The sequence below is a fragment of the Lepisma saccharinum genome, chromosome 10 (assembly GCF_977018435.1).
Source record: "Lepisma saccharinum chromosome 10, izLepSacc3.1, whole genome shotgun sequence".
NCBI classification, from domain to species: domain Eukaryota; kingdom Metazoa; phylum Arthropoda; class Insecta; order Zygentoma; family Lepismatidae; genus Lepisma; species Lepisma saccharinum.
The window spans coordinates 12027436-12051861 of record NC_139238.1 but is presented as its reverse complement, the minus strand read 5'-3'; the positions used below and the strand labels follow the sequence as shown (position 1 = coordinate 12051861).

Genomic DNA, 24426 nt, shown 5'->3' with positions numbered 1-24426 from the left:
TATAAATTTCAACATTTTGGAAAAAAACATATTATTTGTGTAATTCAATTAATTTAGGATTCTGTGCGACAGCATTCAGTTCATTTAGTATTTCAACCCTTCCTGCTTCTTGAGAATGTTGCAATTGATAAAAGAGCAAAGTGTGCCTATGTGAAGTTGCTTACTTTTCTACCGCTTTCAATTAATCACGACAACGAATTTAATTTGATGAAAGGAGAACTCATGCCCGGACTGGGATGCGAAGCGTGAACGTGAATTTCACTCAATGCATTCGGCCATAAAGGTTGCTTTTACATCAATCTGGTATATAAACGTTATTGTAGCATAAAATGTATATCTTTAAAATTATAATTCTTAAGCTATAAGTTGCATGTGGAGAAAGAATACTCAACATTTAATATTTTACTACCTCTTGAAAGAAGATCAATGTTACTGGATGGAAAGTGGTAAGATTAAGATATATATCTTTATCTGTGGTATAACTTTCCCCATTAACCCATCTCATCCTTATCAATAGTCATTTTAAAACTTATTCTTTGCATTATTATTGTCCTTAGGTAAGTCAACTATTTAGAGAAGTAGAAAGACTATTAGTACTAGTGCCACCTTCTAGCTTCAGTGCTTTGGGTCTCCTCAAGAACTATTTACGAAGTACAATGACCAAAGAACGTCTTAATTCTGTGGCATTGTGTCAAATACATAAGGATAAACTGGATAATATTGACACTAAAGAGATCATGAAAGATTTCATTAAACGTGATGATTGAAAAGTCAAATAGTAGTTGAGAATATTCTGTTTTTGAAATATGCTACTGTTTTATTAAATCAGGATTAGTGTTTCTTTTTTTACACCTGTAAACATGTGTGTGCTACTTGATACCCTATTGATGTGGCTGAAAGTTGCAGTGCTACATATTTATACTGTGCGTGACTAACGTTCAAAAATTTAAAGCGCGCTCGTGTGTGAAGATATTAAACTCCAATAAAATATAGTGGGAATAAGTATTATAAACAGAACGCGATGATCAAATTCTTAATCAAAAGTTACATATAAATTATTGTGTTGCATAACTATAGGTATATAATCAAAATGTAGTTCATTCCTTGTCTAGCTAACAATATTTGAATTACCCTGATATATGGGTTTGTGTTTTCAGAGCTAATTACTTGTAAATACACTTTTCGAAAGGTTTTTCTTAAGTGTGTCCCTACTGCTGAAAAAAAACTTGCACCCTCTTTCCAACCGCGAACGGAATAAATTGGCATTTATACTTTGCTTAACTTTGCCCCCCCCCCCAAATGTAGGAAGAAATCGGCGCCTATGGTAACAGTTACTGCTCGGTAAATTAGCAAAAGATGTTAGTAACAAATGCATCAAATGTACTATGTAAATCAGACAGGGTTTTGTACGCACCCCGATGTTAATTAGCCAATATGGAGTCTTTAGAATATTTTAGACCAATTGGGATAGTTTCATAGTATGCGATTGTGATTATATCAGTAATTTCTTCCCAAAATTTTTTTTTTTTTCATTCGTTCCATATCTAAACTTCATGGAATAAGTTTAAAAAGTCCTTCGATGGAATGTTTTTGAACGCTAAAGTTCAAATCAACCCTGAGACCTTCTGTAAACAAAACCATGTGCATGCAGAAAGCATTGAAAACTCATAGAAGTAAAATAATCCACACCAAAATCCAGCGTTGTTACAGGATTCATTACGTAAGGTAAAACAATTGCCAATTTGTAGTATGGGATACGCTGCTGCAAATGACGTCTCACTTTAAATCCAATGCTCTTCCTTTTGTAGCTACTTATTGCTTCACCTTTATGGTTAACTCTTTGCACCAGTAATCATTTCCCATAAATTTGGCTTCTTTCTTGCATGCGAATTGAATATATTTTACTTGCATTTTTTTAGACAAAATGATATAACATGGTAATGTATATTTCTAAGGTTTGATATAGATAGGAGTGTATTTGAAATTTGTTTGTAGATTTTATGTAAATTGTATCTTATGTAAATAAAATATATAATGGGCATAAACAGCCATATGCAATACTGTAAGTCCAATAAATATATTGATGATGATGATCAAAACAAGACAAAGAAAGTTCGTAAATTTAATGCGGTTGGAAACTTTGACAAGCATCCTAATAACGATTTTTATTCCGCTAAATATAGTACACTTCGTAAAATAACTTTGTGACATTGCAAGGCAAGATAAGTGTGAACATTTTGTAGGAATATGCATTGTAACTTTCAATGAGCTTCGAGATTTGTGTACATAATGATATTTTATAACATTGGTTATTTTCTAAAAAAAATATCATGTGAACAGCAAGCAAGTAGTGCCATTTTAAACATGGCGAGTTCTATGCGTGCGGGAAGGACTCAGTGTTCAGTGATACATCGAATCGGTGAGACGGTTTGTTTACAGAAGGTCTCAGGGTTCGTGATTTACACTATAGTTACGCCAGCACACCGGAAACCGAGGATAACAATCACGAAACATATAATACCTAGGTACACTCGGGTATAATGCCCTCACAATACACATCACGAAATTTCAACATTGAATTATCTGGCTTGGAAATGCAGTATTGAAGTGTTATGATCTATTGCGTAATAATATCGTGTGAAGGATGAAAACATCACGAAGAGTAACGTCAAAAGCTATATCCCTGCATGTGAGGATCTTCCTTGCCATTATCCATCGAGTAACGTATTGGAACAGCTCATTCTCTTATCACCTTTCCTTTATAAATAAATCTTACTTTTTTGCTAGTTTTTTATGTTATTTCCAGAACAAGTGTTCATTCTCGCATATATTTCGACCTTGGTTCAATGTGACATTTTTTTTTGCATTATGATCGAACAAAAGATCTTCCTTTCTTTTCAAAGCCACTTCCAGTCATGGAAGGTTTTTGGTAACCGAAAGTCTTTGTTTGACAGCATGTTACGTCATTTACACAGCACAATTTATCTCCATGTCACTACCTGGTAATTGTGTTTTCTACAGTACTTGAACGATTTAAAAGGAATCTGTGCACAATTTGTTTCACATAGTACCAGAGAATTGAGAGTGGCAGTTCTGAATTGTTGTCAGTTGTATTCAAGATGGCGACGTGCAGTGTAGGCCTTCTCTTCGTTGCTGGTATACTGGCATTATCCAGCTCTGTGGACGGTGGTGAGACTGAGGTAAGTAAAATATCAGGTTCATATATTGGAAGAAATTGAATCTTTTACTTATAAGAAATTTAGGCAATTCAACTATGTTGTATTGTATGCATGCATGCAAATATATCACGGCTCGGCTGGGCCTTTGGGTTTACCCAGAATTTTCCATTTCGGGATTTGATTGATTGATTGATTTTGGACATATCAGCACAATACGGGAATAAGTCTCTTAACTAAAACAAAATTAAGGACAGCCCCCTAACAAACAAAAGCTGTCTATTAAGAACTTCCTCACTCAGTTTTTAAAACTAAATCATTCATTAATTAACAAGATCTGAAACTTTACTGCTTCCGAGGATAAAACCTTATAAAAACCCTATTAAAAGCTGAGCTGTAAAGGGGCTCTCAGCACATAGAAGAACAAACACAGGACAACACGACTCCACAGGGGATTATCCTGGCCGTGGATCCAGGCGCCAGAGCCTCGTTGGCTTGCAGGATGCTGGGGTGCATTACTGGGAAGTGAGGTTGACATTTTGGTGACCTGAAGGTCACAAATTTGGAGGTGCTTAAGTGCGTATTTAGAGGATGAAAGGGTAAATTTATAGCTTAAATGTCCTTAAATTGGGCCTTTGAGAAACATTTTAGGGCGTGTTGAGGTAAATTTTTAGGGAGGGGTGTTTTATTTTATTTTAAAGGTATGACACTACATTCAAATGCCCATTTAGAGCCCCCTACATGTTACAATAAATTTTAGACAATATATAAGAATAGGGGAAAATAGAAAACCTGATAATAAAAATGTATAAACAATGCAATGTATATAGAGAGAAAATAGCAAAATTGACAACTAATATTAAATCTTACACAATATATGAGATAAAGCTGTTTTGATTCTTCCGTAGGCTGCATAGTTTTATTGAACCTATGTGTACAATCTATAAAATGTAGGGTACATTAACTTGAGTACACTAGCTGAGTTGAGTGGAGTGGCTTTACCATGTGAACTATGTTCATACAAGCAATATGCTCTGCCCCAGGAGTCTGTGGAGCAAGTGAACGAAAACAAGTCCTCGACGCATGTAGTGACTCGAGAGGGATAGACCAATGAACGTGTGAGAGAGAAGGGGATTGCATGGAGGGGCAACGCGGCTGCGGCTGTTTGCATTAGCACGCGCACTGCCTTGCTCCACCCACTCGCTTCATCCCCTTCTCTCTCTCGTTATGCGAGGCATTGCTCCATAGACTCCTGGTACACACACACACACACACACACACACACACACACCACACACACACACACACACACACACACACACACACACACACACACACATATATATATATATATATATATACAGGGTGTCTCAAAAGTAATAGCGCAAACTGACAAAAGGTGAAAGTACACGATAAAAGAAGCAAAAAAGTCTCAGTCAACATACATGGGTCTGCAAACGAGCTGTTTTCGAGATAATCGCGAATATGTAATTACAAGCCGCCACTGACTTCACTGTTTGTAAACGTCGTCCTAGTTGGTAAAATGCTAATAATGTGTGTGAATGTGTGGGTACAAGCAGTCACTGACTTCAGTGTTTGTAAACGTTGTCCTAGTTGATAAATTACGCCACATCTCGGAAATGTTCTGTTCTGTAAACAAAGAGCAAACCTCGGACCGCACATGGAGTAAAGCATTCGGTGTTTACAAAATGCAATCAATGACGGTTTGTAACCACACATTCGCATACATTATTAGCATTTTACCAACTAGGACGACGTTTACAAACAATGAAGTCAGTGGCGGCTTGTAATCACACATTTGCGATTATCTCGAAAACGACTCGTTTGCAGACCCATGTATATCTTTTGCTTCTATTATCGTGTACTTTCACCTGTGTCAGTTTGGGCTATTACTGATAAGACACCTGTGTGTGTGTGTGTGTGTGTGTGTGTGTGTACAGGGTGAACAGAAACTATAGGGACAAACTTCAGGAGGTAATTCCTGATAAGTAAAGGAAAAAGAAAGTTCATATCAACGTATGTCCGGAAACGCTTAACTCTCAATAAGTATCTTGTCACACACGTTGAGAGTTCCTCAGCAGGGGTTTTCATTGTGAGCATGAACAGCCCAACATCATACAGTACTGACGTTACACATTCATTGCCATAAAAAGCCTTCATTCTCTGATGAATGTCAATTGGGGAACACATATTCTGCAGTTAGAAACTTGGTCACCACATGCAGTCTCAGGTGCACCGAAATAGTATGGTTACATGTTTGCCATTTTCCTCGCTCTAGTTCAGCAACCCATGGTGATAGAAGTTTGAAACTTGTAATGGAGAAGGTGGAAAGTCTGAAGAGTACAATGCATGGTTGCTCAAAATCCAAAATGTCCTTGAACCGTCACAAAAAAAAAAAAAATAGGAGGCATTACTTTTCAACCCGCCCTCGTACCTTGGTAAATATGCGTTTCCGGACATAATGTTGATATGAACTTTTTTGTTCCTTTACTTATCAGGAATCACCTCCTGAAGTTTGTCCCTATAGTTTGTTCACCCTGTATGTATATATGTATGTATGGTATGTATGTGTGTGTGTGTATATATATATATATATATATATATATATATATATATATATATATATATATATATATATATATATATATATATATATATACAGGGTGTCATTTTAATGGCGCCCACGACCACAGATTCGTATAGAGGACATCAAAACAAACAACTTTTCCCAGTAACATTTTTCTCGTTGGTGCGTCGATTCGACGCTACAGCCGTTCAAAAAAGACCATTTTGCCGCCTGGATGCTGGCAACCCAACCCAACATTTGATCGTACCTGTGACGTCATATCCTGCGGCGAAGCAGCGCACGGCAGGGTTGCAAGGAACACACAAATTTTGTGAAAAATGACAAACTACCAACCACATTACTAGCTGTAAAACGAAGCGAGAAACTCGTCCAGCAGACCGAACATCATAGCCTACCAGCCAGAAGATCAGCAGTCATCTCAGGGAAAGAGGGAAGTGAACCAACTATATGAGAAATGGTAAAAAACGTATTCAAAATGAAATGTCAATGTCGGATTTTGTCTCAGCCTACATCTAAAATAACTTATCTACAACAATACATTTTATTGGACTTACAGCTTACACGTGGCTGTTTACGCCCAACTACATGTCAAATATTTGCAAATCTTGTTGCAAGATTGATATCTACAGGTTTGTGTCCAGATGCCATGCGGTACTTTTGTGCTGATAACGGAAGTATCCGAGGTTCACGTTGTTACATTACGGCTAAAACAAGTTCAACCACAGTAACAATCTAATAATGAATCAGTACCGAATATACTGCCCTGTTCACATTTGCAAACTATTACATGTGTATCCGGTGCAGAGATAAACACATAGTCGTCTTAGAGCTTGTATTACTACTACTTATATCCCTGTATTTTCAATCATTTTTGCCACTTGCCTCATAATGCTCTGAATATACATTATATTATCTGTTGCTTACCTTTGGAATTTTGAGTTATTTCATTTCTATTTTGTCATCTGTTCAGTGTGTCACAAACAACTAGTATCAGAAGGACGAAGTGGATAGACTAAATTGTAGATGCTAATTTGGTAACTAGATTTGCAAATATTTGACATGCAAGCTGAGACAAAATTCAATATTACCACTTCCACTTGAATTCTATTTTCTTTCTACTATTTTTCGTATCGTTTGTTTACTTTCTGTTAGGTTACAGAACGTGTTTTCTCGTTTTGTGTTACGGTACATAATGTGGCTGATTGTAGCTATGTCATTTTTCACAGAGTACGTGTGTTCCTGGCAACCCTGGAACGCATCGCTTCACGACGGGATATGACGTCACAAATGTAATCAAATGCTGTGTGTGGTTGCCAGCATTCAGGCGGCAAAACGGGCTTTTTTGAACGACTGTAGCGCCGAAACGACGCACCAACGAGAAAAATGTTACAGAAAAAAGTTGTTTGTTTTGATGACCTCTATACGTTTCCGTGGTCCGTGGGCGCCATTAAAATGACACCCTGTATGTATATATATATATATATATATATATATATATATATATATATATATATATATATATGGAGAGAGAGAGATGAAAATTAAGGGAAATAAAGAAAACGAACATAAACAGAGAGAGAAGAAAGAAAAACAGAAAACGGGAGGAAAAAACAGAATAACAAATGACTGCGAGAAGAGGAACCATGCACAAAAACATATATTCTCGTCAAGAGAGGTATTGTCCACTTCTTTCTGTAAAGTATGAAGAACTTATTCACAATATAATAGCACTTTATTTATTTATTTATTTATTAATTTACTGACCTCAACAGAGGTAAACCTTCACTTACAGACAGCGGGAAAAAAACAAAGAACAACACAAAGAATACAATACAATTAGCAAATAAATAAACATACATCAACCGATAATACAAGTAATCAATAACATAATCAATAATGAAACTAAACATTCTGACCCTTTCTCTTGTCTTTCACCATACAAGAACAAAGACTTGTGCAATAATTACAGACATAAAATACCTATAGATATATAATTGTAGAATACAATGGAAAATAATGGGGAGAATAATGATACCGGAATGATTACAGTGTATTTTGTCATAATTCTGATTCAATCATTTTTTTACATAGTTTGAATGGCAGTAATAAATCTAAGGCCTGGTTATTCATTGAATGCGTATTATACAAATCACACATTCTACTTAATGGGCTGCTTTTATATTTCTGAGTTTTAGGAATTTTCGGAATCAGTAAGTTTCGCCCACGTAAATTACTTTTTCTCGTATTGAATTATAGTTGACTGAGGAAATAACTATTGTCTAATATACCGTTTACAGTTTTATGTAAGTATAAGTGATACAGAATATTCCGCCTATTACAAAGGCTCTTACAATTAAATTCATGCAGCAAATTTTGATATGGCACATTATATTGTACTGGCTTATTATATTTTATATAATATACTGTAAATACCTCAAAAATGTCTTCTGTGTTCTCTCCACGGTATTTTCATGCGATTTGTAGATTGGTGACCAGATAATAGAAGCATATTCCAGTCTACTTCTTACAATACTGTTGTATATGGTTGTTATACAGTTTATACTTCTGAAATTAGTATTTCTAATAACAAAGCTTATTATTTTGTATGCGTTATTAACAGCATATGAGATATGCTGTTTGAACGTCAAGGAAGAATCAATAAGAACACCAAGGTATTTTACTACGTATACCTGAGGAAACAATTGACCATTTAAAGAGTATGTATAATGAATAGTTAGTTATTATTTGTTAACTGCATAAAGCAACACTTCTTTATATTAAAACAAGATAATTTATACAACTCCACTCATATAATGCCTTTAGATCTTCTTGAAGTTTCAATTTATCTTCTACACTAGTAATTTCTTTATATACTTTTACATCATCAGCGTAAATAAGGCATTTTGAATACTTAACAAATGACAAATCATTTCTAAACAACATAAATAATAGAGACCCGAGATTTGATTCTTGGGGCACACCAGAGTTCACATAATGCTCACGAGATATTAATTGTTTCTATGTTCCATATTGCTTTCTTCCCTGAAGATATGATTTGAATAAGTTTATTAAATTCATTGTGAACCCAAAACTTGATAACATAAGTAAAAGAAGATTATGGTTCATTCTATCAAATGCTTTAGCAAATTCAATATAAATTGAATGCACACTTGATCTATTATAAAAGGCATTGTGGACATCTTGGACAAAATTTACTAGGTTAGTTGTAGTGGATCGGCATGGATAAAAACCATGTTGATTGATACTTATATAGCTTCTAACATGTTTAAAAATCCTTGAATACAAAATTTGTTCCCACACTTTTGCTGGAGCACACAGAATGGCAATCGGTCTGTAGTTCTCAAATTTTGTATTTTCACCCGATTTAAAGATAGAACATATTCTTGTTAGCTTCCAGATTGTAGGAAAGGTTTGCGTCCTCATAGTTAGATGAAATATTAAACACAGGGCCGTTTTAAGCACTTCAGCGCATCCTTTAAGTAAATATGGAGGGATTCTATCAGGCCCACTAGATTTTTTGGGTTTTAATTTTTCATTGCTTCCCAGTATTCCGGTTCAGTAATTTTGTTGCTTGAGTGTGAATTAGATACGCATAATTCCATTTGCTCTGTTAGATCATACGTGCTTGGAAACTCAGAATAGACAGATTTAAAGTAACAAGCAAAGTTATCGACCATACCTTGATTTGTTTCTATTACATTATCCATATATGTCATACTTTGGTTTGAATAAGTATTTCTACCTTTTCTGGTTTTTACGTAAGTCCAAAATAGTTTACTATTTTTCTCAATACTTTCTTCGGGTTCTCTTAGGTACATATTATATGCCTTATCTATGAGTGTTTTTACTTTTTTACGACTATCTTTATATTTAATTCTACTGTCGGTATCGTATTTCATGCGACTTCTATGTCGTTCTTTAAGTTTAAGTGTTTCAATGATCTCTCGCGTAAACCAACAATGATATTTATTATTTGGTACTGTAAGATTAAATATTGAATTAATATTGTCATTAAAGAACTTTACAGCATCATCTACATTATCCATACTACTAATAGGTGCTCAGTTTACATCACGTAACATTTCGTAAATTCCAAGAAAGCTTGCCTTTCTAAAATTCAATGATCTGACTGGGTTATTTTCTGTAATATTTGTTGATTTTGCAAAATGTAGAATTACTACTAATGCTGGTTGGTGTGCATCTTCCTTAACAAGAGGGAGTTCTTCGCTGTTAATAGTAACATCATCATACACGTTAGCTAAGATTAAATCCAGTGTTCTATCATTATGATTTTGTATGTTGTTTAATGAGCGCAAGCCATATAGACTCAAAAAGTTGTCTAGGGCTCTGTAACACGGTCCACCTAGTTGCAGCGTGTAACTCGAATCAGAGATTTTTGGCAGATTAAAATCACCAACAATAATAATGTTGGCATTATGAAATTCATTATAATTCTCAAACAAATTATAAAAATGCATATAATTATCAATCGTTGAGGAAGGAGTAAAATACAAAACTACTGCATAGTATACCTTATTTCTTAAATTAATTCTCACACATAAGACATCTAAATTATCATCTAAAATAACATTCCTAGATGTTATGTTTTGCCTCACTGCTATTATTATTCCACCTCCTCTATTTCGGTTTTTCTTATCGTGACGATATATTTTATAATTATCACTAAACAACTCACTACTAAAGACACCTTCATGTAACCAGCTTTCTGTAATAACAACTACGGTGAGTCACATAATTATTCGGACAGATAAGATTTCTGAATATTTACTGACGTAGTCGTGATATAATACGATGATAAATGTTTAATATTTATTTAACAAACAAAACACAATATGAGCACTGTTAATTATCTTCAATTATGTTTAATATAATATATTAGTAAAATATTTTCATTAAACAAAACAAACATTTTTTGTGGGTTAAACAAAATTATTCGGACACATGGAAGGAGAAACAGGAAAACACGCTTGAAAGCAACGAACAGAAATGTCAGTATCTGGTAGGCATCCCTTTCATTTTTAACACCTCGGATAAACGATTTGGCATACTTTCTACCAATTTTCTGGTGAACACTGGCGATATGTTGGCTCATTCATGATGAAGTCTCTCCTTGAGGTCTGCCTTCGAGGTTTTAGGTGTTTCCTCACTTCTTTTTCCAACATACACCAGAGGTGCTCAATGACGTTCAAGTCTGGAGACTGCGGTGGAGGATGGAGAACTTTTGAGCAGTTGTACAATAACCATTCTTGTACTACGAGGGAAGTGTGCTTCGGGTCATTATCTTGATAAAACATAAAGTTACAAAGAATGCCCATCATTTCAGCACTAGTCTTTAGATTTGACTTCAGAATGTCAAGATAACGGTACCTGTCCATTGTCTGTTCGATGAAAGCCAATTTACCAACGCCATGGGCCGACATGCAGCCCCAAACCATTACGTGATCACCTCCGTGCTTCACTGTTGATTGCAAATTTTTCCCTCGGAGCTCCTCACTTGGTTTACGCCACTCTTGTACCCTCCCATCTGACTCACAAATATTGAATATACTCTCGTCAGTGAAAATTGCCCGCTTCCACCATGTCTGATCCTTTCCTAAGTGTTCCTTTGCGATCACCAGTCTTTTTGTCCTGTTTGGCTTACTTACAAATGGCTTTCTCCTGGCTACACGGCCATGATAGTTTGCCCTTTTGAGCACTCTTTGTATAGTTTCAGGATGACTATGCTTTCCACACTCCTCAGCTACCTCAGCACACACCATTTGAGCACTCATCTTTGTTTTGTTTTTTAAATTTTCCTCGCGATTACTGTCTTTTCTCTGGGGGAAAAAATTCTTGGTATCCCTGTATGACCGTGGGACTCGATCCTGTCTTCATCTTTAAATTGCTTAATAATATCTGGAACTGTACTTTTTTTCATTTTCAACATTGAGGCAATTGCACGGTAAGTTTTACCCTTAGCGTGGTGCCATATCACTAACTGACGTTGTTCAAATGAACTTTCCTTTCCTCTTCGCCCCATTTCTACATAGAAAATGTTGTTATATCACAACTTTGTTAAACATAACGCGATCGTAATTGCTATAGAAACCTACAGGAAACCAGAGTTAATATATATGAACAGAGTATCAATCAATCCGTAAATCGAAATTGTCACTGTATCGCAAATTTACGTTAACATTTAATATGTGTCCGAATAATTTTGTGGCACTATTTTTGCAACGGTAGGGATTCATCCTTCGTTATATTGTTGCTGATGTTCGTTTTTTAACTTTTTATCGTCCAATTTTGTGCTAAACATGACATTTTTTAAACGAAAATCAACTTCAACGCTGTACACAGATTTCACTCCCTTCCCGCTCTTAAACGTTAGAAATTTACTGTGTGTCCGAATTATTATGTGACTCACTGTATGTCATAGCCATTTTCAATATTGTTTACATAGCATTCTTGAGTCTTTGAGTTAACCCCCCTTACATTTTCATAATAAACTGTTATGTTATCAATAGTCGTCATCTAGAAGTAATTAGTGATAATGACATCAATTTAAGTTAGATACATCTTCAAGTGTTCTCAATATATATACATTTTCCTCTCCCTCATTCTTTCGCATTTAATAGTGTCCGAATTATCCACCCATGGGTAGGCGAAATTTCTTTCGCGTTTAAGTTTCCTAGCTCGACTATAAATATTCCTTCTATATGGGGTAAGATTCTGATTAACATATACCATCTCATTGCTTTCATAACCTAAATGAATACAATTTAAATTTCTCTTCACCTTTCGCCTTTCCAGAAACCTATCCCTTTCTGCACGCCTTACAAATTTAACAATTATACATCCTGCTTTTGAGTCGGTAGTTTTCTTAACCTATGACACACATCTATCATATCATTTGTCATCTCAATATCCAATGCCCTTCCCACACATTTTACAATTTCATACGAGTCTTCATTTTTCTTCTCCGGAATACCATAGATTTCAAGCGTGTTTCTTTTTCCATATTGATCGAGATCATCGAGTTGTTGCTGAGTTTCCTTCAGTTGTTTTTTCAAGAGAACTTTCTCCTCCTTCAGTTCCTGAATTTGTGCTAGACAAGCACTGATACTCTCAGATTGTTTCTTCATAAACTTCGCATTCTCGTCCAGTTTCTCATGTGCCAGGTTTAGGGATTTTCCCAGCTCACGTTCAGTCTCCTCATTACCCTTCCTCAAATTCTCTACTTCTGTCTTTAAATCCCGTAACATGTTGTGTAAACATCTGATATTGGAGTCGCATGTTATTATCTTGCAAGCTTGCTACTCCTCGTATTTGAGCATTTTTTGCACCGCCATGTTTGATTTACGGACTTCATATATTCTACATCGGTTTCCTATAGACCAACACATTTTATGTGAAACCAATTGTAAACAGTCACAACACTGTATTTTTGATGTAATGTCTCGTCTTGGTACGGTTTTAGAACATTCCACGCACACACTCATACTCATGTCGATACTTATTAGTCTGTGCTCTTATTACGCTGTATAAAAAGTTGGCTATGCAACACTTTAGACTTCGCTTGTTTGTTTACATTTCATTAAACGCAGAAAAGTATCAAATATACCACTTCACGCATGATATTAATTCATGTTTTATACATAAGTATATAGTTTATTACTTACTGAAGCTCGCTTGTAACACTGTTCAACACCACAGCCATATAAAACACTTTAAATTTAGTAAAAGTAGCGGAGCACAAACTGACCGATCCCACATTTCAGCTTCTTCTTCTTCTTATACACAGACACTACAAAAACTGTGGACAAGAAATTTGAAGTGGCAAATTCATTACACTGCCCTTTCCCGTCAATGCTTATTTGCCACCTATTTTCACATGCTTTTAGTGCCCGTATTATAACTAATACTAATTATAACATCTCTACATTCTATGAAATGAATTACTAAATATGACCCTTGTCAACCCTTCCTTTGTTTCATTTCAGTGTGGTCTTCATAAGGTGATGATTAGTGACGTCAGAGATTGTGGAGCTGGACCTAAAATGTCAATGAAGGGAGTGGGCTTTGATTTCGACGGATGCAATGTGACTCCGAGAGGATGTGTTGAGTTTACCGACACAGTTGGAACCAGTGAACTGACGGTAAGCATTATATTACACAGATATATGCACAGACGTGAACATATTTTAGTTCCATTTTCACTTTAAAATATATATAATTTTCAACTTTATAATTTTTCGCGGATTAGTGCAAATGTCCGTGTTTTTAAAATGGATATTATTTGTATCTATTGTTCTAATCTTATCTCTAGGCGCAGAAATTTTCACATTGAATAAAGTATTGTGAAGTTTAGATGAGTAGCAGGTTTCCACACACACCAAAGAAAATGCATCAAATGTAATTAATTCATTTCGAATGCATCAACTTATATAACAGAGAGTGTGTAATTGTTGCTTCCGTGGTTCGTTGTTGATGGAAACTATTATCCAATGCATTTTAATGCATTAAGGAAAATGAACTGTTGAGACACAATGGAATTTCTTCGATCCGAGTTCAAAATGCAATGCATATTCTTGCATTTATGCGTTTAATTACATCATTATATCACATGTTTACTTCACATTCATTATATGTTAGTCTTATTAACATTTCTTCATGCTTTTCTTGTCAACTTGTTGCTAAATATGTGAAAATTGTTCCCTTGAACAGAAAGTTAAAAATGACTCATATTTAATATGTTATGAAATGTACGACACAATTCGCTGCATTGCATGAAAGGAAACATTATTCCAAACATTTGGACAGACTAATTATATTTCAAGAAGCGTAATTCTAGTACTCTTAGATAAAGCATAACTTACAGCACATGCCATCATTTCATGCAGCCATATTGAATAGGACTGTCAGTTGACAGACATGCTTAAATTTCTTTTGATTTAAAATTCAATAATTTTTATAGGCAAAAATAGCAAACATATTGTGTAGAATAAAATACAAGATACTAATCATGTCAAAGAATATATAGTTGGTTGGTTGATTTGGTGTTTTAAGTCCACTTTATGTACAGTAAGGCTGATCGGGACTGGACCTACAGTTTAAAGTGGGATGCGAACCACTATGTACCTCCACCAGGAATCGAACCCGGGACCCCTTGATTACAACACAACCATTGTGCCATCGGGGAGGTCCAAACAGTAAATTGTGTCAATATCAGTAAACTCTACCTATGTAAGTAAATACAGCAACTGATATTTCGCAAAGTAACATAAAAAATAATCGCGAAAATTCAGATACCAAGACTAAAAATATTTTAAGTTACAATTATGTAGTACATCCAGAATGTTATACTGTATTTTCACTAGAAGAAAAGTTACTTTACTAAAATTGTTATAGCCTAGTTTCATTAACACACACAACAAACACTTCCATAGTAAATTCATATATACCAGAAGCAGAAAAATGTAGGCAAATATTTTAATGGGTCGTTTAGCAGAAGCCTTTCCATAAAAAAGACATATCTATGGTGCCATAAACCATGCAAGCAATTTTAAGCGTGTGTTTTTTAAAAAAATCAAGAAAATCGATTTCAATAAAAGAAATTCTGATTTAAATTTAAAGAACCATCAAAAAAAATTAATCATGATTTTTTTTTCACCCTGATTGGAACAGTACCTCGTTCATATTTGGCGGCTTTATTTTCATTTCAGGTTAATTACTACATTGCCCATCAACCATCAGGGGAAAAGAAAATTGAAGGAACAATAGAGAATGCCTGTCAAAAGGCGGAAGAAGAAAAGGAAAAGGAGGGCGGCGGGGATTTTGAAAAGGCATTAGTAGAAGGTTGTGGTCTCAAGGAGTTGAAATGCCCCCAGGAAAAGGTAAGATTTATTTTCTTCGTCTTAGAATAGGCTTGATTAGTGATGTTCCCAGGAGGAAATTTTACCACTAACGGGTACTTTTGGAGCCGAAATTTACAGGAATGGGAAGAAAGGTATAAACGTCCAAAAATGTGCAAGAAACAGGGAAATTAGACGTCATGGATTAATGCACCATTCATTCAATTGCTACACTATGTGGAAGAAAGTCATTGGACACCACATGTCAGCGGAAACCATCCGTTTTCTTGCAATCAATAGGTGGTCGGTTCGCCTTTGGCAGCGATAACAGCAGCCACTCGTCGTGGTAAACTGGCCAAAAGGTCGTGTAGTACACCGAGTGGGATATTCCGCCATTCCTCCTGCAGTACAGTCACCAACCCTGGAAGTGTAGAAGGGCGAGGCGATCGCGACCTCAATCGGAGCTCCAGTTCGTCCCATAGATCTTCGATAGGGTTGAGGTCAGGACACTGAGCAGGCCAATCGAGTCGGGTGACATTATTTTCTGCATACCACTCTATGGCAGCCCTGGAAACATGACAAGTCGCATTATCGTCCTGGAACACACATTCTTACTTTCCATAAACGCCACAACGTGGTGGGGAGCATGGAGTTGTCGAGAATATCTCGGTAGGACGCAGACGCCATACGCCGGTACCAGTGGACCCACGCCATGCCAGCTGAAACAACCCCAGAACATTATGCCGCCACCACCATATTTCACTGTGGGCACTACACACTCGGGTAACAGACGTACTCCGGGTAATCGCCATACCCAGACTCTCCCATTTGATCGAAACAGTGCGAAGCATGATTCATCGCTCCATAGGACTTTCTGCCATTGCTCCAGCGTCCAGTTTCTCAGCTCTTTACACCAGCGTAGTCTCTGCCGTTTATTGTTTTCTGTTATCAGGGGTTTGTGGGCAGCGGCTGGACCATGATAACCGAGCGCATGGGCCTCCTTGCGAAGTGTCTTGGTCAAAACAGTCAAATTGGTCGCACTTTGAAACTCTTCTGCAATCGAATGCATCAGACGGGTCCTGTTTTTCCGACTCTCCCTCTTCAGCACTCTCCTGTCCCGGTCGTCCAATTTCGTAGGTCTTCCACTTCGAGGTGCATTGCTGCAGTGTCCCTTTTCCTTCCACTTCTTGATGACAAAGGCTACAGTTGATTTAGGGACCTGTCGCGCATCAGCTATGCTACGTATATTGCTGCCTCCTATGGAGCAGCCTACTATGATATCTCTTTCAAACATGCTGAGCTCTTTCCTGTCCGTAATTTTATCAGCGAATGAACTGAGAAGCATCCTGCTGCCGCATATATACCCGTCTGTGCTCTCTTTTCCATTAGGAGTTCGTTGCAGAGTTGAAACCGAGGTGTCCAATGACTTTCTTCCAAATAGTGTATTTCTGAGTCGCGGTTGTTTTTATTTTTTCCTCTTCTAATGAAGTATAAGCGCCTTGTATCAAGTACCAAATACCAAGTATCGTATTTCGTTTCAATCTGAACTCAGCTGATTATTTCTAATGAAAAGTATAAAAACCTTCATGTTACAAGTTTAGTTAATAGTGAAGTCTCAAGGTAAAGAAAATTTTGTGAATTTAATGTCCTACAAAAGGGAAGCAAGTACATAGTAAAATATTTATCCATCCCAATTAATGTAACAGTAATTTGTGTATGTGTGTGTGTGACACGCACCCAGAAGTGTGTTCACAAAGGCCTAATTTGAATTAAATTTACCTCCACACACCCTCAAATTGTTCGTACACCATCCTAGATTGAAATGTCGGTATAAACCTCAATAAGTGGATTTTTTTAAGAGGGAATTTTAAGGTTTTCCCTCTCGGCCAGGAACATCACTGAGCTTCGAGTATATCGCTTGAAATTATAAGGGCCAGCGAACGCTCCTGCGCGAGTTTCCCGACTGTACACTGTCCCTGAAGTCCACGTAAGGCCGAATCACACGAAACTGGATTTCCAGTAGGAATTCCATAGTTGGCGCTTAACTGGATACCTGACCGGAAGTGATGGCTGCCAGGCTGGTTGCTTGACTGGTTTTGAGGAATGGACCATGTTCTAATTGCAACGGGCTTTCCTCGACTGGATTCTGTGGAACAGCCAATCAGAATGAAGCTACTCTGTGAGTTTGCCGAAGGAAACTTTCTTGTCTGTGGTTTCAGAGTGTTGGTTTGTTTTGTTCGGTTCTCGATAAAAGAAAACAGAAATGTTTGGCATGCCTGGTCATTAGGTATTTTTGCAATGCAATGAGATTTGTACGCGACAAATATGACTAGCCGATAATGAATATTCTTATTATTACCAAGTGTATTGAATGTTTGTAAATTTTAGTTGAATTAAATATTTTTTGTGAATGAATCCTGCGAATCTCGTGTATGAATATGCATACCCGAGTTCTTTAAAAAGTTTGTACGCGTTGATTTCCATATTTCCTTTCGAGCCAAATTCTAGTCCATACTTTTTAAAAAAATAATACAGCAATAATTCTCCTACAACGATATTCAAATTGCTCGTCCATCTTTTTAGATTGTTTCCTCCGCGCAATGTCTTATGGGAACAAAATTATACCGAGAAGTACGCTAACAAGTATCGTGTGAGGCGATAACTAGCAGATGAGTAGCCAGTCCAGCGCCAACTAGGGCATTCCTACTGGAAATCAAGTTTCGTGCAATTCGGTCTTTACATTGACATGTCAGAAATACTGCGGGAGAAGACACCTTTCTATCCACGAACTTTTGCCATGATTACAACACCACGCTGCCATGGTCGCCCGCATATGAATGGAGGATTTAATGGGTTTAAACCAACCTCTCATTACTTTCAACTGACGTTAAATGAAGTCTTATGCAATCTCTCGTTCTTCCCATCTTCGATTACTGTGACGTGGTTTATGGGCGTTAATTTAACAAAAGAATGCTAAAATTGTACAAAAAGTACAGAATTCTTGCATACGTCTTGCACTTAATTTGAAACGAAGGGATCACATACTGCCCTACATAAATGAGCTTAAATGGCTGAATATGAGACGTCGAAGAAAACTTCATCTGGCTTGCACAACATTCAAAATTCTGCAAACAAGAACACCGACATACGTATACGACAGACTCCAATTTAGACACGAAATAAACAACTATGCGACTCGACACTCTACGAAACTTCACCTGAACAAATTTTCAAAATCTCTATTCCTGTCAAAGCTGCTGAATATTGTTCGAATACGCTACCACCAGATGATACCTCTTGTGCGACAAACAATAACTTTAAAAAGGCAGTGACAAAAGTACTTCTTAATGAGCAGGGGCAGAGCCTCAGTACACATGACTAGATTCAGCATCCTTGCGTTGATATCGAAACCAAATATATGAACAGACTTGAACCACAGAATGAGTAAAATTGCCTTTATCTGTTCTGTATTCTTAGTTAACGAACTATTTAGTAGGAATAAATGTAATTGAATACTTACAGCCTATATGTTAGAGTAGTACTGTGCATGTGTGTGTGTGTGCGTGTGTAGTATTTTTGTTTGTATCATTATACAAGTTTTGCGGGTTAAGTGGTAGAGCAAGCACAGGCTGAACATCGCACATGAATAAAGAGTTTTGTGGCAGTCTCTGCCATTGGTTAATTAATTCGTGGATATGTACCAGTCTGCATAAACTAGAAATAAAGATAAAATAAAGGTTGAACTCCCGGTCACCAAAATTTCAAATTCTAACTCTAATTGGTTTTGTAAACATTTTGCATTACAATTACATAATCAAATCAACACTTTATCATTTAATTATATTGCCTTACCTGGAAAGCTTTGTAAAAACTTATTTATGGTTTATTTATAATGGATCGACATATAATTCTTGAATAACAAAAATGTTACTTATTCACAACCTGAGCACCATATCAGAACATGTTAGGGAAAAAATATGCTGTAATTGGTAATAATTAATTGTATCTATTCCCAAATAATAAAAATTTAGGCATATCATGATATACTTTTTCAAAAGTTGAATGTGTAATAAATATAATTAAATGTGGTTGTTAATAGGTGCACACTGATACATAAAATGATTGATTGATTGATTTGGTGTTTTAAGTCCACTTTATGCACAGTAAGGCTATTCGGGACTGGGCCTATAGTTTAAAGTTGGATCCGAACCACTATGTGCCTCCACCGGGTATCGAACCCGGGTCCCCTTGATTACAAGGGACGACGCTACCACTGCGCCATCGGGGAGGTCAGATACATAAAATGAGATTGTTTAAAAGTATACATAATGTTGATTAATTGTAAGCTGTTTAAAAATAATAATGTGTAACACTTTTACAAATATAAGCATTTACACATCTAGCAATAGTTATTACTAGTATTATTAACGTACTATGCTATTATTGTTAACGATCTATAACTTAAAGTGTTACTGATGTTGGGTTGCTGAAAGTTTGACCCCTGCCATTATGCCATTATGCAGGTTGTCTCAAAAGTAATAGCGCAAACTGACACAGGTGAAAGCAAAAAAGTGTCAATAATCATGGGTCTGCAAACGAGCCGTTTTCGAGATAATTGCGAATGTGTGGTTTACCAACTAGGACGACGTTTACAAACAATGAAGTCAGTGGCGGTTTGTAATCACACATTTGCGATTATCTCGAAAACGGCTCGTTTGCAGATCCATGTTTACTGATACTTTTTTGCTTCTATTATCGTGTACTTTCATCTGTGTCAGTTTGCTCTATTACTTATGAGACACCCTGTAATGTTAACCACGAATCAGATGACGATTGGTTCACCACTTAACGAACGCGACAGTCGAAGCCTCCTGCCGTGCTAAGTCTCTCCTTTTCGACCTCTTATAAGGCTACAGTACCTCTGCTCGCTCTGAAGTCCACACGAGAGCGCTCTTCCACAAATGCTGAGGATCCAACCTGACCTGTCTCAGATATACATGGCCACTACTTTTATAAGGGTTTCATGATCTGAAATCTCATCAAAAACGTCATAAAAATCCAAGGTCTATTAATACTAATAATGTTTGTTCCTTTCAGGTCGAGAAATGCATTAAGGAAGGTACAGGTGCATTCGACTTGGCGAAATACAAGACAAGGCTATTCGCTATTAGAGACAAGAACTACACTGTCCACGCTGAAGTGGAGGAGGGTGGTGCAAAAATCGCTTGCTACGAGTTGGACGTGTACGTTACTGCAAAGAGCAAGTAAATTTTGAATTTGGAAGCTTTGCTCAAGATGAACCATAACTTCAGCTGTTTAACGTCACCGTAATTCATTTCAGAAACTTCTATTCACCGTACTGACTGTAATGGTTATGTTTTAATTCCAGAATAAAGTATCTTTGCAAATATATATAGTTTAAAGTTATTGTACTCTGTGCTGTAGTCCAATTTTTTTCAGAGCGTACCGATTACTTCCCGATTTTCATTGACGATGAAAGTGAATGTACGCTAGGTTCAGATAATCGGATATCAGAAACTCGTTGTAAATGCAAGGAATGTTTTGTTTTATAGTTTTCAGAGGGCTAAATTTGTTGTGGTGAATTAAATCATAAACATAACATTTTTTCTCTCCAACTCTTACTTTTTTTCTGAGAAGAATGTCAGCAAATAAACTGCTAACTTAATTAATTGTGAATGTAGGCGTCGACCAAGGAAATCCTACCATCTTCCTCGGAACTTACGAATCAAAAATGTGGAGCGACATTTAAATATTAAAACGGAAATTGTTCCCATTGCTTGAAATTTCCTGAGTTCTCAATGATGTCATCAACCAGATACCGTAACATATTATTTCTAGAAACAAGAGGCACCCAATATATAATTTTACACTATCCTGTTACAAGCGGGGAGTGAAATAAAAAGAAACATTTCAATGGTTATATTTCAAAGCGCAGAAACAAAGAAGACATCCTAATTAAATTATTTATCCTTTTTTTAAATGAAAGACTTGAATCCCTTAGCAAAAACATAGTATTTGAAAAATAACCAAATATTTTGGGGGTGAATTCGTTATGAACAACAAAATGAAACACGCAGAAAAATATCAGTACAATTCTGATCGAAACTATGATGATACCTGTGGAACATTAATAAGAAACCAAAGACACTACGCCAAAGATATAATCCGAGGACGTAAATGGCGATTACAAAATTTAAACAGGTGCGTCTTGGTCTCAAACACCTGAATTATGTTAAACCTTATTTACAAAGAGAAATAAACTGTCTTTGGCCCCTACCAGTTTTTGAACCCAATCGCCGCCACTATGCATGGGCGTAACTTGGGATCTAACTTTGAGGAGGCAGAATCAAAGAAGGTAAAGCGCTCCCCTGTGCTTAGCACCACTCCATGAAGGCGTATAGGGGGTGTGAGGGTAATGCCCCACACTTTCTTGATCCGGTCGTGAATGGGGGTGATGTGATCAGCATCACGCCCCTGACCGCCTTTACCCCCCAGGGTTTCCCCCAGGTACCCATGTTATTCGACGCTGGGTGGGCGCCAGGGCCGATTCCAACGTTAGAAAAGTTCCCGGATTTGAACCGGCCGGGGCAGAATCTAACTGGGCCTAATTTTGAGGGTGCAGAATTAAGCGGGTCCTAATTCTGAGGGGCAGAATCAAACTGAGCCTAATTTTGAGGGGCAGAATTAAACGGGGTCTAGTTTTGAGGGTGCTGAATCAGACTTAGGACCTAATTTTGAGGCGGTAGAATCAACCTGGAGCTCAACTTTGGGAGAAGAGACTCGAAAAGTTTTCCATCCAATAAAACACCCCCCCCCTTGCCCCCGCCAAGTTACGCCTATGTATTAAAGTGTTCAAAGAAACTTGTAGGTAGGTTAAATGGTCGTTACGTTTGAACGTGGCAAAGAAATGTGTTCAAGTTTCATAGCTCATTTTGTGTACGAGTTTGGGTTTAGGATGTAAATATAGTTAAGTAGGGGAGAGTCGTACAGTACCGGCCGTCCTACAGTATCGGCCAATTGCTAATTCGGACATTTGACTCTACATTAGCAGTAGTTCACGGGAGTAGGAGGGAAGGGTATGTATTCGTGTGCGCTATAGTTCGGGGTCACCCGCTTTCACGCAGTATTGTGTGAAGAGTGAAGAGTCAAGTGGCTGCGTGAGAGAAGTTATTCCTGGGGCCCTGGTATTCATGTTCGAGGTAAGTGTTTCATTTTATTGTCAGATTCAGTTTATCAGTATTCTATAATGATACGAAAACCTGTAAATAGTTTAGCAAAATTGGTTATAAATAGGGCTCGGAAGATAAGGAAAAATCTTTTCTTTTCCTAGTGTCCGAAGACGAGGCCCAAAATAATATATGTTCATTTTGGGTCATTGTAGGCCAGAAAAAAGGTAGGTTTTATTTGTCCTTTTTTGCCTCTTTCTGCGTTTTTTGACTTATTGCTCCTTTTTTAGCCTTTTTTAGGTCTTAATGGCTTTTTTGCAACTTCACCTTCTTTCAACTACGTTTTTACTGCCCATTCTCACTTCGAATCGTTATCAGTTCATCACCTCTTAAACATCCTTTCTGTAGTAAAAAAATAAGAAAGGAAAGAGAGAAATATATTTGGTTAGGCCAAATATGATTCTTCAAATATGATTTTTCAAATTATGTTAATCTAAATAATATATACTGTCTGAAAGAAGATGCATTTCATTCATATAGTTTTCTCGCACTGTGTGTTCCATACCATCAGAATTTTTAATTATTTTATTCATTAAATGTGTAGCCTAATTAAAACTGAAGCTATTAATTAATTTGGATCACATTTATACGTCCTTCTATCCGTTTTTAGGTCCTTTTTTTGATATTATAGGTCTTTTTTTTGGAAATTTATAGGTCTTCAACTTCGGAGCCCTAGTTATAAACATAGTGTAATCGGAACTTTTGTCACCACCTAATGATCGTACAGTATCGGCCAGGGAAGTGTCGTCCAGTATCGGCCACACAGAATTTCGTACGCACCTACTGCAGTCCTGCTTGCTTTTGTTTTCAGAGTAAGATGGCAGACGAGGAGGGCAACAAAAGGTAAATGGACTGAAGAGGCCATGAAAGTGGCGGTAAATGAGGTAATGACAAACAAAATTACAGCAAGACAAGCAGCTAGTATATTTCGTTTACCAAGAAGCACGTTAGGAGATAGATTGAGAGCAATTCAACGAGGCATGGATGTGGACCTGACACCTCAGATGGGCTGATTTAAGAAGACGTTTGATGACGAAATGGAAAAACAATTACTTTCGTATATGAAAGACTTGGACAATAAGTTTATGCCACTCAGTAAATAAGAAGACAACTGTAGAAACTGCACAATGCATAATTTGTCTAGAGTCCTTTCAGGAAGATTGGGTTCAGTGTACCGAATGTGGAGTTTGGCACATGTTGAATGCGTAGACCAAGAAAATATTTTGTATTTTTGTGACTATTGTAAAAATGTGATTTCAACTCTGATTTAACGGACTTTATTTCCACATTTCTTAACTACCATACCTTTGTACACATACTTCACAGTTTCTTCATAAGACTGAAGCATTTATCAATAGTTACCACCACCTAAAATTAAAATACTGACTGGCCGATACTGGACGACAATTTTTCCACTCATTGAAAATTCAGCTTTTCGTTTTTTGCATATATCTTGTAGCTCTGAAAAATTTCATAGAAATTAAACCCGTGTTCCTTAAAGTATGCATTGAGGTATCATA

General features: G+C 36.8%; 1 protein-coding gene across 1 annotated transcript; it reads left to right on the top strand.

Annotated features, from left to right (window-relative positions):
• The first annotated feature begins 3051 nt into the window (after nt 1-3051).
• On the top strand, nt 3052-21069 carry LOC145994202 (uncharacterized). Its single transcript, XM_083130298.1, has 4 exons — nt 3052-3200; nt 13809-13964; nt 15531-15701; nt 20757-21069. The coding sequence occupies exons 1-4, from the start codon at nt 3120-3122 to the stop codon at nt 20925-20927; spliced, it is 579 nt and encodes a 192-aa protein (XP_082986424.1). The 5' UTR covers nt 3052-3119; the 3' UTR covers nt 20928-21069.
• Nucleotides 21070-24426: the final 3357 nt, after the last annotated feature.

What these genes read in the sequence shown, in the direction of transcription:
- LOC145994202 (XM_083130298.1), top strand. Translation starts at nt 3,120, where the DNA reads ATGGCGACGTGCAGTGTAGGCCTTCTCTTCGTTGCTGGTATACTGGCA. An exon ending in TGGACGGTGGTGAGACTGAG is followed by an intron (nt 3,201 to 13,808) that starts GTAAGTAAAATA and finishes GTTTCATTTCAG; the next exon opens with TGTGGTCTTCATAAGGTGAT. An exon ending in TGAAATGCCCCCAGGAAAAG is followed by an intron (nt 15,702 to 20,756) that starts GTAAGATTTATT and finishes TGTTCCTTTCAG; the next exon opens with GTCGAGAAATGCATTAAGGA.